Source organism: Varroa destructor, unplaced genomic scaffold (genome assembly GCF_002443255.2).
Source record: "Varroa destructor unplaced genomic scaffold, Vdes_3.0 BEIS01000002.1, whole genome shotgun sequence".
NCBI lineage: Eukaryota > Metazoa > Arthropoda > Arachnida > Mesostigmata > Varroidae > Varroa > Varroa destructor.
Window position 1 is genome coordinate 42,725,031 of NW_019211455.1, and position 18,445 is coordinate 42,743,475.

At 42.7% G+C, this 18,445-nt stretch overlaps 1 protein-coding gene and 2 long non-coding RNA genes across 7 annotated transcripts in view; 2 read left to right on the forward strand and 1 right to left on the reverse strand.

Annotated features, from left to right (window-relative positions):
* Window positions 1-18,445, reverse strand: part of LOC111245950 (protein c-ets-1-A-like) — a 166,979-nt gene that overhangs the window by 120,071 nt on the left and 28,463 nt on the right. For 3 of the 4 annotated variants that reach the window (XM_086981802.1, XM_086981803.1, XM_022794995.2), the window contains one exon: window positions 3,768-3,942. In XM_086981802.1, coding sequence (XP_086837928.1) covers window positions 3,768-3,915 — 148 coding nt within the window. In that variant the 5' untranslated portion in view covers window positions 3,916-3,942. Of the gene's footprint in view, window positions 1-3,767; window positions 3,943-17,420; window positions 17,454-18,445 lie in introns of those variants that run through there. The other variant, XM_022794996.2, reaches the window with a different exon arrangement.
* LOC111245952 (uncharacterized) lies at window positions 5,629-17,178 on the forward strand. Of its 2 annotated transcripts, none has more exons than XR_015322393.1 (4): window positions 5,629-5,886; window positions 6,034-6,113; window positions 7,989-8,064; window positions 8,181-17,178. It is a non-coding gene; the product is annotated as an uncharacterized LOC111245952 (long non-coding RNA). The 2 variants fall into 2 exon arrangements; XR_015322394.1 differs by having other exon boundaries at window positions 5,629-5,883.
* The window catches only part of LOC147757845 (uncharacterized), a 30,180-nt gene continuing 23,954 nt past the window's right edge, over window positions 12,220-18,445 (forward strand). The window contains exons 1-2 of the long non-coding RNA XR_015322395.1: window positions 12,220-12,334; window positions 12,808-12,926. This is a non-coding gene — a long non-coding RNA (uncharacterized LOC147757845). The remainder of the gene's footprint in view (window positions 12,335-12,807; window positions 12,927-18,445) is intronic.

An 18,445-nucleotide genomic window follows, 5' to 3' on the forward strand; every position in this document is an offset into this window, starting at 1 on the left:
CCATCACCTGTCTGTTCTCTACGCAACGTAACAGATATGTGAAATAAAGTTGATTGATTGATTGATTGATAATTGATGAAACGTCTTTTTACTTTATTTTGAATATCGGTTAAGTCAATGACATCATTTCTCAGCGGCCACGCGATTTTCTATAGAGTTTCAATAACGAATTTCAGCTTTTTTTCTGGATAGCGATACTAAGCGTTATTTCAAAGAAACAATATAACGTTTGAAGACTTCATTCGTTTATTTAAAAAATCTCTATTTTTTTTTTTATATACAAGTATAACTCAAAAAATACATTCATCTACGATGTATCGATATATTTTTCCATTTAAACAAAATATTTAGGCTACTATTCGTTGACTATTAGCCAAATGCCTACTTTTGGCCTGATAATGAACTAGCCCGATAGATGCTTTAAGCTCTCCTCTAAGCTAACTAGTCTAGTGTTCAGGTAAGTTATTGTTATTATTAGGAATAAGATGGATGCTAGTTAAAAATGCGAGATTTCCGCTCCTCGACGTGATACGATTGATCCATGGAAAAAGCAGGCAATAACGTATGTGTCTCAATGGGTATCCGTCATAACTAACGGATCACCACTTAATAAAGTTACAACAAGCAAGTTTTCGAAGCAGGTTTCTTGGGTTTTGGCAAGTATCTGCAACACTTAGGTTCAACCAGGTCTAGCGAATCCAACTGGCAAGACTAGCGAGAATGAGCATTTGTAAATACTGGCGTCATCTAGTTAGCTTCCCGAAGCATAAACGGACTTGAACGGTGGCAACGTGTTTAACCTATGCACATTTAGCGAAGGTAAAGTATAAATTTCAAACCCAGCCGAAACCCTAGACAATAGTTTATCCCAGGGACAGTTAGCTGTCAGCAGCAGCTATGCCTCACTAAGGCGATAGCGGCCTGTTTTATCCATTCAAATTCCAGGCCAACGCGCAACAAGAGAAATTACATTGTCCTAACGCATGTGGATAGTGGCTATCGTTTGGTGTAATTGCAGAAAATGGCACTGGAGATCAATGAGTGAGATTGCACCAGCAGGGGGCACAATAACCAGCCTCGTGCTACTGCGCCAAGTTCCAACCTACGTCAACAAAGTAGGAAAAAGCACGCTTGAAAAGAAACACTGAATTAACCTTGACGGCTTATATCGTCTGTCACGAAGCAGATCGAGTCGCTGGTCAATCGTTTGCGGCTCCAAATTTCAACGTGAACACTTCGACTCGTTGACATTGCATCGCTTCCTCTTCCAGCACAAATCGAACTATTTCGAACGTACATTGTCTCTAACTAGATGCCACTGCACTGTTGCAGAAATACGGTCATAAAATAAGTATGCTTCACTAGCTGGATCTACTCACGCTTCGCGCAGCATCGCTTTCATTCGCGAATGAATGGTCTCCACAAGGGGATGAACAACCCCCAACCGGTAACAGAGGCGTTGGGGCTAAGTTAGTGCGAAAAACACGACTCACTTCAAAAACGACAACGAGTGTATGTACAGAAAAATGTATATTTACTCTTTGATACCCTAATCGTATGCATAATAACCGTGCACTCTTCCATAATGTATTAGTCTGAGTTTATGAGAAAATCAATATCGATGTTCTTTCGAACTATAGAAGGTTAGTTTACACCAGTCTCACGGCATCACAAACCTATTCAACAGGCCATCTAGAGCTGGCTTATAGTATTCACGAAGCGGTGGGAGGTTTGCTGGTCTGTCTCGTACTTCTAAGTAGAGCTTTGAACTTCCTAAAAAAGTTATTCTTCTTTTTTTATCTGGATACAATCAATTGGCATCTAAATGCCCTGCTATGTACATTTACTAGTCAATCCGTTTACTTGCTTAGGCTATTTATCGTTAAATAAAGCGTCGGTTTCATTGGTAGCGATACTTAAAAGCCGATAGAAAATTTGTGATGTTTAATGATAGACTAACTGTCACACTCACTAGTATACATTAATAGGCTATGACTAATTAAGTGTACTGTTAAAAAAGAGAAAACTCATCCCGTTTTATCGTATCACAGTCTTCTGAGTTACTTATAAAATAGCCCATATCCAGTCGCTAGTAGTAAGATATCAATGGGTAATGTTGGCCTCATCCGACATTAAAAGCATCATCTTTAATGTCGTGGATGAGCAAACAGTTAGCCACCCGTGGTCATCATAACACGTCTGAGAACTCTGCTAGTATAGCTTAGGCTATAGAAACTGATGTAGTGGTGACCCATTTGCCTACTGAAGCTAGCAGTATGAACGAAGCAGCCGTACACCTAGGACTCGAAATGTTAAAATGTTTGTTCCTTCACAATATATTGTAACTCTCTTAATTTATACAATCGTATAATTTGCCAAAGTTAAGTTTTTGCATTTTTTGTTCTTTTTTTGTTAATAATGGACCTTTTTTTTTGCAACCTGTTCACTTTCGAAGATAAACTTTGGTTCTTTTCGAAGCTCGCAGGTGTTCCACCGGCTGTAGATCGATGTCAACGTCGAACGAAGCACCGTCAGAAGAGAAAGTCCTTTATGAAAACTTCACGTAAATATCGTCCGTCGCCATCTTTCAGTCGTTGATCCAATCTTATTAATATCATTTGACTTACAAATCGTCTGATAATTTTTTTGCTTTATTTTCAAGGCGTTTTCCTCAGTCCGCAATAATTGTGCGCCGGCCCAGTGACGCGCCCCGTGTTGTTACTACGAAGGCGTGCGCTTTACGACGGCTACTAGAGCAACTGGTAGTATTTCTGATTGCTGACACTGATTTGTCTTGGCTTAGGTACGATCTAGATCCCATACGATTTGCTTATCTCGTGAGCGCTCACGCTTGGGTGTGGCAAAAAGTGGTCCGTCTCTCGTCTAGGCAATACAGCATATAAATGACTCACGTCCTCTAGACTGTTACGTTTCTCGTAAATAGATCTGGCGCCTAGCTGCCAATTTTTCCTTCGGAGTTGTTTCGACACCATAGGCGACAGGAGATTTGTAAAGCGGGATGGATCTAACGGTTAGTTTGATCTAGTAGTTGTACTGATGTGCAGTTGAATAAAGCTATAAGATAAATATTTGCCCTATATGGCACCTTTTTGAAGGCAGGCAAACGGAGGGACGGACGGCTTTCTCATGCATTGGACAGTCATCCGATGGACCTGGTTTTCTTAACGAAACGCATATCGTCTAGCTGAATTAGAAACAGCACAAGGCTCGAGGGGGTGTCGTTCACTGTGGGTCAATATGATAATTTTAATTTGGGTTCATGTTGCTTTACTAAAAAGAACTCTCAAACTCGATTTACATAAAGACGAATCGTATTCTTTTTTTTGTGAATGTACCGAGAAGTAACGAACCTGCCACAATGTATTAGACAAATTCAGTTTGATTTAGAGACAATTTGTCCAGCTTTGTTCGCATCTCCCCTGTCTACAATAGCGGAGGATACCGGCTCCGCCAGAAAACCTATGAAAAATGTGCAAATTTCTTCGTATGCCCTATACTATTGTTCCTGATGCTCAGAAATCGCCTTGGTCTGGATTGAGCATAGCCCCTTCTTGATCCTTCCGACCATAAATAGACTTTGTCCTTCGGCCACAGTATTCTAACTGTGATAAATGTTAAGTTTGACGTCGTTTAAAGTTATCACGTCGACTTTTCACAGTATAGTTACGAAAACCATCAGACCTGTTTTACAAGCTTAATTGTGTAGTTGTTGTTGTTGTTGTTGTTGTTGTTCACATTGTGCTTACCAGGAGAACTATCGTCGGACAGATCCGAGAGAGAAGGCACCTTCTGGACGGAGTCACCAGTGAGTGGCAGATCGCTTTGCAGATGATCTTCTGCGCCTCCATTTACATCGGGGTGATTGTAGCAACCGACAGCTCGCGGACGGCGCATCCCGATCGACAATTGAAACGTAATGTGCTACAGTAAAACACATAAAAGATACCAGTTAGAATTATATAGAGGCTCTGAACGATGTTGCGGCCATCTTTAGAATAGGTCAAAATTGCCCCATTCACTGGATAGGTACAATGATAAAGATTCGTCGAAAACGTAAAGTTGTACATATCGTATTGTTAGAACCTTTGATGGGCGAGTGTCGCCGCCGGAGGACGAAATTAGTTCATTTAGAGTCTATCGGGCTGTTTGTCAATTCTTTTAGCACGAAGTTGGCCGTTCTCGTATGTGAGTCCGTGGCTGCAGAGCTTCTCCGATAAACGAAATCAACCCATAAACCCATGATCAAAAGCTGCTGTCCTTTATTTGAACTTTCTATATTGTAATTACGTATACATATAACAGATCCATAGGTCTAATCTAGCTTGATTTGCCCCGGGATGGAATGGCCAGACGTCGTAAAGCCACACTCAATAGCGATACAGCTACTGTTCGAGATGCATTTATTAACGAAAGGTCCGTCTGTGTGTCGAACACGTTCTCCTCCTATGACTAAACCGTTCTAGTGAATACCAGCTGTATTTCCTTTGACAATTAACAGAACATGTCGTTGTAAATATTGGAACGTACGAAAAACAACATCAGAAACAACAGACAACAAACACATCTTAACTCAGCCACCATACACCTATATGCATGCAAACAAATTCCTCTGTTAGCCACCCCATACGATAATTGAGAATGATTTAGAACTAGTGTGCCTAGCAATCGAGGCTTCTCGATGCTCATTGAACCCTTTTCCCAATTTCTCCTCGCAATGTTCAACTATTGACTGAAGCGCATTACCTGGTGTAAACGTTCCCCCAGATCACCGAAGTTTATTCTCTGACGCATCACGTATTGTACGTTCTGGCTTACATTGTCTCCCCCTCTACCCGGACCCTATCCGGACCAAATTTTTCGAACCACAAGTGACGATCAGTCAGTCACGTTCCACGATGTTTTCGTGACGGCGCAGTGTCTGTTTGTTAGAATTGGAGACAAGTGGCAGTCTAAACCTGAATCCAAACTTTATTTCGTGCTAGAACGGGCCAGCGAGCCAGTTGAACTAACGTTCGACAGCGGGATGTAAAACCCAAAAACGTTTCTTACAGTTACTTTCATCATACCGAATTGAATTAAATAGAATAAAGCTAATATCGAAAGCATAACAGAAACGTTTAAAGGCGTGATTAGATGAGCTAAGTGAATCGGGTGCATTTTCGCTGGCGTCTCTTAGGCAATCATTCATCGGAGTCTGTAGCATCGCATGGATATTGTAAGCACACGTCGCGCGTCACGGTAGGCCAAAGGCGTTAAGTGCGATAGCTAGTATGCTATGGATAGGTTCGTGCACCTCATAAATCCTCACTCTCTCTTTGCGTCGCCTATTCCATCGTTATTTGAACGCTAGCGGCTAAGCGAGCGTCGACATTGGCACTCTATTTCTGCCATTCGGTCCGACCAGCGGTGGCTGCTCAGTAGTGTTACCATCGATGGCCGCGACAAGTTTTGTCACCCGTCTGACAATCACTGGCTCTCGGTGTCTAACGGTGGCCATTGTCGTCGTTGTCATTTCAGATCTCTTTTCCAAATGACGACTTCCTTATCAGTGGCAATCAGGTCCAATCGAGGGGCGAGTACCGTCGCTCGGCTTGGGGCTCGGTGATGCCAATCATCTTTGCGACCAGTGATGACTATAAGTAACACATAGTCACTGTTGCGTCTGGTCGTTTTCGTTCTCTGGTTCAGCCAGTAATAGTCCAAACGACAAGAAGTCAGAAAGCCCGAGAGTGGGCATTATCTATAGCTTTGCCAATAGCTGCTGGATTAGGTACTAGTTAGTCGTTGTGCCTGTGTGAGACCTGTGTTCGTGCGCGGGATTTGGGGAGACCCTCATTCATTTCTAGATGCATGTGTATATACGTGGTAGTGCAAGAGTTTTCTGATAGTTTGTTTATATATAATTTAACTTCAACTTATTATTGGCATTGTTACTTCGCAACGTTTCAACTGATTTTTTTCTAGCTGTAACAAAACGTTTACCCCAATATATATATTGATATTGCTCTCTAGATTGGCTAGAGGATAAATTAGACGGGGCTCGGAGGGAACCTTCACAAGACACTGGAACGTTAGAAAGCAAATTTGTAAAGGTAAGTATAATAGTTTCATTGGAAAAGGCGTTTTTTTCGGTATCATTACTGATAAAAGATTACCAGAATACTCTTTGATCCAATGAAACAGAGCCAAAATACAAGGACGTTACTACATATATGTCATCGATAATCTTGCTAACATAACATTACAGTGCAGAACTTTTACATAAAGCTATAGCACTTTCCTATCCGAACTTGATTGCGATACTTGTAAATAAACGACTCGACGAGTATTATGGAGGCACCGCTTGTTCAGATGGTTTGCTTCTCGAAGCGGCAAAAAACGCCCCGCGGACGGTATCCAACCTGTGTCATAACACATATACGTAACCATAGCGGGCAAACATGTTACCACTTTGCTATCGCAGAGATTAAGTATCATTGTTGCAGTACTCTTTTGGCTCGGATACGACAGGGGCCGATGGAAATGTTAAGACGAAATGAGCTTTTCCGTAGAAGCGTTCAAAGGTATTCAGGAACGGGAAGTTGGGGGTGGAGTTTCGAAGTAGCACTGAAGATCGGCCAGCGAAAAAAAGCAACAGGAAAAATCATTCGGAGTAGCATCTGTAGTTACTATGAACTTATCGAAGCGTTAGAAGACATTTCCTTCGTTTTGGAAGTTAAACTAGAAAATTACACCGGTACTTTTCCAGAACGACAAGTTCACTACGACAATTTCGAAAGATGGAAGGAATAGTGCAGTTTATATGAAACATTTCCACGATCCAATTTAGCTAATGGCAAGTGATCTGCTAATAGGCTATACATGAGGATTGTACTTCAAACCATTTCGTACATTAAACATTAGTCGGGTCTAATATGGGTACTAGACCTGACGCAGTGGTTGCGGGTTTGCACCTGACCACACAGTAAGCCTGATTACATAATAACAGTAGCTTATTTAGGTAAAGTAGTCGATCGAAAGCTGGACACTGTTTATCGAATAGAAGAAGACAAACTCGGAAACTATCGAAGCCAGTGGATACATATGATCGGTACTTGTGTCAACCATCAGTTCTATTGTTTCCTCCGAGACAAGCATTACCTCGAACAGGCGCCTTACAGATATTTGCACGTGTTCTATAGTATATTAAGCATTTGGAAGATAGGCGATTGTTAACAGCTTGATCAGAGCCAGAGTCATCTTCCCTAATGCTACAGAACTTTCTAGCCGTGAGCTAGAATGTTGGCAGTCGGGTGTTAATACTGTTGAAACTATAATCTACAGTGAGTCGTACATTAAGATGGTAGAGAATTAGGAGAACCGAACACGCACACATCTTTACACCGGCTAGAGTAGGAATTCACAAGTGTAAATGTGCCTTTTCCACATGTCTAAGCGTTAGGTTCATTTTACATTTTTATATAGCGCACTACCTTGGCCATTTTGCGCTGCTACACTATGAGAACGTTACACCTGTTCTCGGTTGTTTTTAAAGATCATAGTTTAATAACGAAGATCCGCCGAGAAATTGTTGTTAAACGTGTCTAACACAGCAAAGTGAGCCTCTTCAAAAGCGGATCAAGCAAATACGTTCACTAGAAGATGATGGAACAACGTTTTCGTTACGCTTGCCCCTTTTCTCCAGCCAAATAGGATCTTCTTTGATCCTATAGTTCCGTAATAGTACGGTGATGTTTGTCGTCGGTTATTCCGTTCTTTTTTGCTTATTACGATCATATTATCACGGTCAAATCTATCGTTGGTCAGTAAAATAATGATTTCTCGAAGGCGCTGACATCAGAGGTCACAACAACAGCGCCCACACGACGATAACAGTCAAAGGAGCAGCGTCAACGGTACGATGCAACCACAGCCGAGCTATAGTAACAGCCATAACAATACTAACGGTCAGATGATTTTTCTTGCAGGCCATGGTCGTTACGGCTGCAGCCGTTACAATTACTATTGTCACTTCCCATAAGGACGTCGAACGGCTGTGTTCAGGCAAGTTACTAAATAAATTCACTAGAAAATGGATGACGTCAATTTGAACGTATGTTGCGTTGTGTGAGGATGTATATGCCAATGGCAATAGTTTTTCATTGAATGCTTTTTTACAGACAAAGCAGAAAGGGCGCTGATTCCGTTAGGTTTACGGAGGTATCTGTTCTTCAAGCGCTTGTTGGGCGTCCGGGCGGATTATTATTAAACAGCGATGCAAAGCAAATGGTTGTCTCGTTCCGACCTCGAAGACAAAAACGTAGTGAGTGTAAGAGAACCTGTCACTTCGTGCAGTATTAAGGCGCGCTGGAGATTGCTTCGTAGGTCGGTTGACGTGCGTGACTCGGAACGACGTCACATGCTTCTTGGCCATCAGTTTTAAGGTCCCAACATTTGAGCCAATCTTTACTGGCATGTTCGAGTAAGAATCTGGCTCGGCCAGAAAATAAAAAACATGCTCAACAGCGAAATAAGTCATCTTGTGAGCCTATCTATGAAGCCTCGAAAAAAAAAAGCCTGATTACAATCGAATAGCACAGATCTCCTAGACGGTAAAAAGATCCTACCGGAAGAGTTACGTTTGAGTCTGCAACCGAATCTTTCACGGACGGTTAGTACTGTCAAATTCTAACCGAGACAACACATTTTTAGACGATCACTTTTGTCAATCGTACTAATAATTTGCCATGGTAGTAAAGTGGCAGTCCAACCGTGTTCGAGCTTTGACTCAAGCTATACGGTGGTACCTCAGGTTTCAATAATCTAAATAAATCGCGCGTCCATCTTTATCACCAGACATGGAAAGCGTACGAAACCGCTGGATGGGTCTAGAAAACAAGTACGCCTTGCTACATGGAACCGATTGTTGATAATGATACTGAACGATAAAGATAGCTTTGGTGTTATCTTTTAATATGTGCTCTCGCGGGCTAGTTTATTATCTCAGCAGAGCTGCTCTATGTCAATATCGTCTGCTAGACATTCACATGCCGATGGTCACCAAACGGTAGCACTAAGCGGAATTACCTCACAAGTACGATATGTAGCATTACAAATGTCAGAGGAAAAACAAGCCACCACTGTAACTGTTTCTTTTGTCAAGTTTGTTATCGGCCGCGAGATTAGTACGACGCCACTAGCGATGTTAGTCGAATGCTATAAACTAGTGAAGTAAAGTTATCAACGGGCAAGATAGTAACTTCCAACACTCACAGTAATTGTACAGCATCTGTCATTAGTCTAGGGGTTACGGAAGATTAAAAAGCCATTTACGGAAAATGCCCTATCTCCCGGTAACGAAACAGATATTAAGATATAATTATAGTAGCAGTGAAACAAAGATATAACCTGAATAAGTCTGCTGGTTGCTATACATTAGCATATGACTTTTTATCACTAGAATAGGTCAGGATGATAACGAACTGCCCGTTAATTTTGTTTACCATAATGGCCACACTCTTAAAAAAAGTTTGAAGATATCGCAAGGTGGATTCGATTCGTATCTGTTAATCTGGGGTGAAGACCGATTTCGGATCCCCCTGCTTCAATAAGCAGTTCTCAGCAGGCTGGCTCTCTCGGCTGGTTGTGCATCGACCCAGTTAAAACAATTAATAAAAAAAAAAAATAGCTTGTCATACAAATAAGAAGCCTTCATTTTCCAAAAGCCAATAAAATAACTATTTGATATATTTGTTTTATGTTATTATTGAACCGTCCCAAACAATTGAAACATTGAAAACAATGACAACGTATTGTCTGCTTGAAAAATTTGAACTCCACCTGGTGTCTTGCGCCGTCTGAGCCCTCGAACGGTGTCTATACTCAGCACTTCTTCACCTTTATAACATTTTTATTAAACTATCCGATGTTTTGATACCGTTGCTCGTCATAGCGACTGACTGAATTAGCTGAATCTGTACCATTAGATGCGTACTTACCTTCTGGTAAATATCGCCATCCGCACGTCGACAGATCGTTACCGAATCTGTTAACGTTAGCGTCAGAGCTGGTTTACCGCCCACAGGCATGCAGGTGGGCCCCGTGATGTTGTGGGGGCGACTAAGTCGCCTCCTAAACTTAGAGATCTATAGTGAATAGTCATATAGGGTCGAAATGGTAAGCAGACACATAGGGTTGCTGCTGGAAAGGGCAGCCAGCGGTCTCAAGCAATACGTATCAGACGTAAAGCTCAAAGCGGTAAGCATCCAGATGGACGGTTACGCAGGCGCCGAGCAAGTTTCTTGCCCCTGTTGACGCCCATTGTTCTGCGAGTCTGTTGGCGGTTCCATAATATCGCAATACCTTTAGACTTCCAATGCAGCATTTTTGGTGAGGTTTTTAATCCACTTGGTTTGACGCACCATTGTGCATTACATAACACTGTGACCGCCGGACAACGGCTGACCTCTCTCGTTTCCCTGTCGCCGTGACCGCTACATTCAGTGATGCTTCTTTCTGGCGAATTTTCGGCATGCACATGCGTTATCGGCGGCCAACGATGCCTACTGCCCGAAGCAAGACCTAACAACTTAAACACCGGATGTTAAGCTCGAAGCATTAATTTGATTCGGGACTACTAAACCCGCCAAATCCCCCTTGTTTTACCCTCTAGTAGTTGGGAGCATCTATTGAAGTCTAGCAACAGAAATCATTCCCGGGATCATCCGCGTTGATATCGCTCTACAATGACACCTGCTGCTGTTATTTCTACTTTTTCTTTTGCCGACACCTCGGACCGCCTCATGCCACCACCTCGTTAACGACTGTTCCCAGTGGCAACGTGCAAGACAAGAAAGCTCGCAATATTCTGCCTCTCATGACAACGCTGATGAGGAACGCATATGCTGGGAACTTGGTGTCACGTTCATTCATTCAACTTCCCGCACATAAATTTTCTGTGTAGGGTGGTTTCGCCCATGGCCCCAGCCCACTTTCTCCCCCTTCTTCGAGAGACCGAGATCGTGGTCGCGCTACAAAACCGAATGAAATAAAGAAAGGAAGTGTCTCTCTGCTGGCGCTTACTAGTCGCCCGTTGCTGGATTGCCGAATGTAATACAGAGACATCTCTCAAGATTTGCTTTGAAAGAACAACGAGAAGCCACGCCGGACACGACAACTACAATGGTGATGAGGATGAATCCGATAATGGTGACTCTGACTCTGATGTGGTAGATGATGAAGCTGATCATGTTGACACCACCGAAGTGTGAACTAAAGGGTAGGTTCTCAAGTTGAAGGGAGCGGCTGCTGAGGCATCGGTGAGGACTAAATAAAAATCTCAACATGAATGAGTGCATAAGTACAACTCTCTCGTGATAAGCTCCTGCTGCTGCCACAGTAACAAAACTAGCTACGGTCATGAATCTGCTGTTGTAGGCTAAATCATGCAAATGTTTGTTTTTGTGCAAGTCAAACCTTTCGCCGTTATGCCCAATGTTAGCGGCGGTTATTTCTTTATTTATATCCGATTCATCCGCCAGGAACGCCTGCCTGATGTATGTGTGAGGCGCCGAATTGTCATAGAGTGTGAAGTATGTAAAAAGAGACACGTGAATTCATGCAGAGATTAGGGGCAGACACCAGTTTTGCGGTCACAAAAGGTAAGGCCAGAGACGCTGACCAGTATTATGAATGTAACACGGTAGGGGACTAAAACGTAGAGAATAGCTAAAGCTCGCATCTGGTTGGTATGGCCTAATGCTAGATGACGTGTGGTGACCTCAAAGGAAGTTTTCTACCGAGTTCAAAGTGTACAGGCCGAACTAGTGAACGGATCAAAGTTCAGTTGGCTGCTGGCATTTAGGAAAAACCACGGGTGGGTAGCGCTCGAGCTCATTCGAGTTTGACCAACAACACAGACAGGTGTTTGATACACAACCAGCGATAAAGCTTTATACTTCCGTGGATACTGCAGCGATGATAGATAGCAGCAATAAGTCGTTTGCAAAAACTACAGATGTAAAAATCGCTAGAGAGGAACAAGCAAGAAAAGGAAGATGTCTGCTACCGGTTCTCGAAACAACAACCACGACAAGTATATATGCACGTGTACAGGAATACAAACGCTCGAAGAACGAGGTAACCTGGCAAGGACGAGATCTCGAATAAGTGGGCACTATACAAGTCTGAACAGGCCGGTTTCCTAACATACGCGAGCGTACACGCTCGACCATCAACTCGCTAATGTTTGTAAGAGACACGTATGCTAGCTATGGCCCAACACATTAATTTTTTCGCTGTACAGGTGGCAGCACGGTCGGCGACGTTCCTTGAGGTACGTGAGAAGCGGTCCAGGTTTGAATCTGCACGAACACAGAAGATTCTATTTGTTTCGTATTGGTTCAAAGTGGCAGTCGTCTGTAATAATGCCCAACGCTATCTAAGTACCAAACGCGGAACGAAAAAAACGTTTTTGGGAAATTTTATTGGTAATGGAAGAGCTTAGATAAGATTATGTTTGGCAAATTCGCCAAGAAGTTCAATATTTTCGAGTTGTTATCGTTGTTCAAAATTGATTATTGTATTATTGCTTCTCGTTTACAGCTACCTTTTTTTTTGTACCTGCTATACATGCACATTTGGAGTAAGTAGGCACATGTATCAGCCATAGCAGAGATGCGTTTAAAGTATCAAAGCACATATATACATCTAACATATTTATCGGTAAACTCAGCGACAAAAAAACGAATCGACGAGAAGCAAATACAAAGTGCTAACTTAAATTTTCTCTTTGTTTTTTCTCGCCAGTTTTACGTCCACACAGAGCAATTTCAAATGAAGCCGCGCTATAAGGACTACTGCAGCGTACGGTGGAACACTACGAGAGAAACCTGCTATATCCAATCGCGTCCTACTTGTTCTCACAGGTATCGTCACTTATAGTACAAACCGGGGAGAATTTTGGCCGGATGTGAGCCCCGGCCAAAAATCTCAATGAACGTGGATTGTGCGGCAGTAGTATTACCACGACGTGCTTTTTGTCTCTCCATATATATACATATGTTTGTGTGTGTGTGTCTGGCTGTCTGCCTGCCCTGTGACTAACAGCAATAGAAAAGTCCCCATTTAGGCGAGAAGTAGCACTTCACTAAAGCACCAAAATGGCTGTTAGCGGCGACACAAAAGCGAGCTTAGCTTCTCCGCAGCCAGTAGGATGCGAAATGGTCGCAGATCAGCCCGTCATAGCACGAGAGCACCATAGTGATCGTCGTTTTCGTTTTCTCCTGCTGCTTGTCGTCGAAGCAGGGCCTAGCACAGAGGTGGGTTAAGGCCGCGACCTGTCCTGGCCACCTTACACATAGCCGCTTACTTCGATTCTAGCTAGCACCAGGTGAATGAAAAAAAGTGAAACTCTCCAAAGGCAAACGACCGGCACTATTGAAAAGCGAACCGCGTATGCTGAGTGAGAACTAAACCGGAGCTCCCAGCAGTAGTTCGCGGTAGCCGTGGTACTCCCTACAGCTAACGGCGTAGCTGTTAGGATGAGAGGCAAAGAATGGGCCGACAAGAGAGATCAAGCGGGATAAAACCTCTTTATGAATGAACGTAGTATTGGTCGTAGTAAGAGTATGTAATTTTGTCTGCGCGAATCGTATGGTTCACCTGCCCCTAGAATCGGAGCCCATTCAAGGTTGTTTGTCCTGTGGCGTGGAGAGCAGGCCTGCGCGTCTCTCTTTGGAGTTATTCTATTTCGCCGTAGCTATAGCTCTAAGCATGTATGTCTCTGCACTGCAGCATTAGAGACGGGCGTAGGCCATCGAGAAGTCCGTTGGTTGGTTTGCTTACTATGTCGGCTTCGGCATTGAGCAGCAGCCTGCTCGAAGAGCACCTGTTATCCAGGAAACGGGACCGGTAGGGAAGTGCCCGTACGTCTTGATTTCTCTTCTGCAGGCTACTGCTGCTAATCTTTGTGCAATCTGAATTGCGTATTCAACTATTACAACACGTATTGGTCCATAGGAACGTGGACGGGAGTAGTCGTGCAGTTAGAGGGAGGAACTGTCGGGATTCGTATTTGTGTTTGTACACGTGAGGGGTCTAGTGTATAAGTAAAGGACTACCTAAAACGTAAAAAATATCAAAAAAAAACATTTCCTTAATAAGAACTTGATCGAAGTTCTCATTGTAAACGGAAAAGTTCTTACGGATAAAACGCGGTTCTACGAGACTTTGTCGCGTAGAAGTTATCGAGACCCTGGTTTATGCAGTTCTGTCATATGTTCCTAATAAACCGAAGACCAGCCGATTTACAAATGGCTTGCATCATTTAGCGGTCTGACTGCAAGTGATCCTAATAAAACGAATCGACGCCACAAGGGTATAGATCCATTTGGTCATCATATCACGTACCGTTTACTATTACTGCGAGTGATAATACTGTAAAAATGAGCTTAACGCACAATATGAGAACAGTGCAAGGCTCCTGTCTGATTCCGCTAACGCTTGGTTCAACCATGCAATTTCAAGGACGAAACACTCGTACATAACATACATAGTGCATCGTAAAATAGCATTAACTCCCAAGCTTGGGCCTTGATCATTCAATAACCATGCTAGGAACTACCAATTTCAAACTAGGTATAGTTCGTTTGATTTTTATAACATCGACAAGTCGTTAACATGTTGATGTCATGATGCCCGCACTGCCGTACAGGCCCATACTGGTCCACAGCTGGTTTCATTAAGCACATGTGGCTACGGGATAGATAACAGGAATAGATGGAAGTGGAAAAGAAACTGGGCAGACAATAGCACATCTAATAGCTAGATCGATTTGTTTCCTGTTAGATTCACTATGCACAGCTGATATTGTTCCGGGACCGGATAAACAGTGATACACTGTATAGCACCACGAGAGATTTATTACAATTAGAAAAAAAAGGGGAATCTATATAACAGCAGCCGTAGCCGTAAGTTTCCTGCTATTCCGTTGCGTTAGAAAACTTATATGTTGGCATTGAAATACGTTGGGCACAACGAACCTGTGTGCAGATCCGACCAAACGACTTACTATGTACATATACGTGTTTCAGCAAAGCCATTGATTGGTCTAAAGTAGTCAGTGGCAATATCCGACAAATGGCTGACTACGGTTTTGCCCGAGCACTTCTCTTGCTTTATATATATATGTACGAATTTTTTTTACTTGCATGTATCTATGTTAAGGACGAAGCGTTCTATCTTGGCCTAATCAGAGTTTTTTGAGAAGATCCATCTTGAACACTTCTTTAATATTTGCAATACATTTTACCTAAGCATGTTATACATGGCCTTAAAACAATCCACAGTTACGGCTCCGACCTCTCAGCGGCTTCGTCTGTCGAACGATTGTGACGCACATCATTTCCATAGTATCGCTTCCACCCTTCTAGCTTGACTGGAAGTCTACAACATCGTTTTCGATTGGGGTCGCTGGCCGGCTGGAAGTCTGTATCGGTGCCAAAAAACCTCCGACCCTATTTACTGATCCCGCACTGAGCCCGTAACGATGCGCCTGTCGTTCATTTAGCGTTTAACCTGTCGTTCGTGCAGCAGTCTATAACCCCATTTTCCAACGTAGGCAACATATGGGCGTTCGGGTGGAAATTAACGGGTATGTGTTAGCGTTCTTTTCTTTTTTTTTTTTGATAAGATTGTGTTCGCTGATTGTGACCCCGAATCGCTTGTATGTACATATGTACATAATTATGAAGTATATGGGTCTCATCATGGTAAGCGACCGCTCGAATGCTCAGCAGGACGCTGTGATGATTTCATTGTTGCGGTGTTCCCTGGTCTTCCAAGAAACTGAGTCCTTTGCGATTATTAATCCATAAACCTAGAGGGTAACAAATCGAACTCGACAAAGCGATACATTGCCCCAGCAAATAAGTAACAATTGCGTGTGTGCGTTCTGTAAAACGTTGTGAATAGAAATATTGGTTTATGCGTTAACGCTTGAATATGATTATGACAACAAAGCTATCTAAGAAAAGTCGGTAAAGAGGAACGTCGCATGTAATGGTTCCCATTGAGGTGATTTATATTAGAAAACATAGCTGAAGTATAGGAGCGCCGAACTATGATACGGCGCACGGAAGAATATAGCCGTGACACTGTAAATGTACAGATACTGTTATAATAAAAGCCCGATTTCTAGCTAAATTGAAAGCCATGTCATTTCTCATATATATATATATATATATATATATATATATATTACACGCAAGATGTTTAGCACTGGGCTATTAAGACTAAAAGTCTTATCTACAGTAATTTACTACCCGGGCATATTGCCTCCGCCTTAAGTTATCACAAATTTTCTATTTTGCTGTTTTATCATTAGTAGAATATAACATTATCGAATATTATCTTAATGTGAGATCATGTGTTACACGAGATAACATTTATTTACTCTTAGTTTTTAGCAGCTTGAAAGGATGCGATAGAGAAAACAAAAAAAAAAAAGCTGGAAAAGATACCTTCCATAACTGTTCGACAGGCCGATTTTTCTGTAAGGATGACAAACTGATGAACATAACCAGTGATACCATCCCGTGGTATTATTACAATATAGTTACAACGATTTAGGCCGATACGATGTCGATCAACAGCGCTGCAGGAGTCAAGCAGGCCAAACTGGCAATGCACACAAGTGAAAACGGTAGCGATTTAAGCTCTACTTAGATAGGCCTATTCTGACCTGTGTTTCCTATCGATCAAACAGTCTTACGATAGGCGTCGACCGCAATACCTGCGTGCTCTCCAAAGCTGACCACACGCCCTGACGCACTCCCGGCTGAATAGCAAATGCACCATGAGATGGACCTTTGCGATATGCTGCCGCCTTTACTCAACTCTTAACTACTCGAACCCACAATGTTCATTCCGGCTGGAAAACCAGATAGACGGTTCTTCATGGAACGGTCTATTTACTTGTCCGCACTACAAGTTACTGTTATCAGGAGGAGTCATAGAGCCGGATAAGCGGAAGGAGAAAGACAGGAAGCGTCAAAAGCCTCGACTTGTTACTACTATTCATAAAAAAAGCGCAGCTTCCTCCAGCTAACTAGCCGACTCAACAAGATTCGTACGGACAAGTATTTGCAGGATGAGGCCGCCGCTGCGGCCGCAAATAAACTGAACATTTTTTAATGGATCTTTTCTTTCTTTGGTCATTTCGCGTTATCTATATCATTCCACACTACCTTATATACACTACGTGCCTACCATTAGATGTTAGTATGCATCGTAAATTCTATCGATGCCGAGTTTGCGAGACAACATTGAGGCAAGCGACGCGAAAAGCGCGCACGGGAGGAAATGAAGAAGGGAAAGAAGCGGCCAACTGGTGTAGTTACGTTATTATAGAGTTTACGTACGTCATCGTGGTAGAGCATCCAATGCTGCTGCTGCTGCTGCTGCAGGGACTAATGGCAACAAAACAGCAGGAGATTGCTGACACAGTTGGTCCTAGTCGTGATAGGGTCATTATTACCATTATTATGCTTAGGCCGCCGTTAGCGATGAGGCCGTCATATCAGAGCGATTACTGGCAGAATCAGCGATGAGCGTTAGAGGCAAGCAGAACCGAAAACAAAATCGTTAGATATTAGGTACATGGGTAGAATATGAAAGATGGAGAAGCCGGCCACATGCATAATACGAGCTATGGCGAATGCAAGTTTATAAAAAGATTAATAAAGCCATGACTCGTAAAGTCAGCCGCTGCCTCGGTCACTTCTACTTAAAAACAGGGCAATTTTCGTGTCAAAGCCCGAGCTGGAGCCGAACACTACCTAACCTTGTATTAATTGTTGTGAGATGTCAGCGCCAGGCAGGTTAAGCGCTGAATAGGTTAGGTGCAAGTCAATGTTGGCTTAAGACAGGTTAAGCTTAAGCCTAGATTAGAAGAAGGCTAGGGTTAAAATAGCTTAACTCGAAGGCGAATTATGTCTAAAGCATATTAAGCCTAATACAGGTTAGGCTTAATACAGGTTAAGCTTAAAATACGTTAAGCCTAAAACGAGCTAGGCTTACGACTGATTAGGAGCAAGGTAGGCAGTCGTACGGATGAAGTATGTATCATTACGACAATGATGCTGTGCATCTCTACATGTTCGCCTATATGATGTTTGGGGCACACGTGACCGTACGAGACACGACTCAGCTGAAAAAGGCCTATGTATGATCTAGCGCTAACTGTGCATAACACCGATAGCACTGCATTGAGTTTTTGCTCCCGTTTGTACTTTTGGAGATTACCATCTGTAGAAAGCATATGTTATATATAGGGTTGGAAAGCTACTCACCGAGTCGGCAAGGTGATAATAGGGTAAAAGACAAACTTCGTCATAAAGTGCCTATGATGAAACCGACATAGGTATTTATCAATGCAGATAATGAA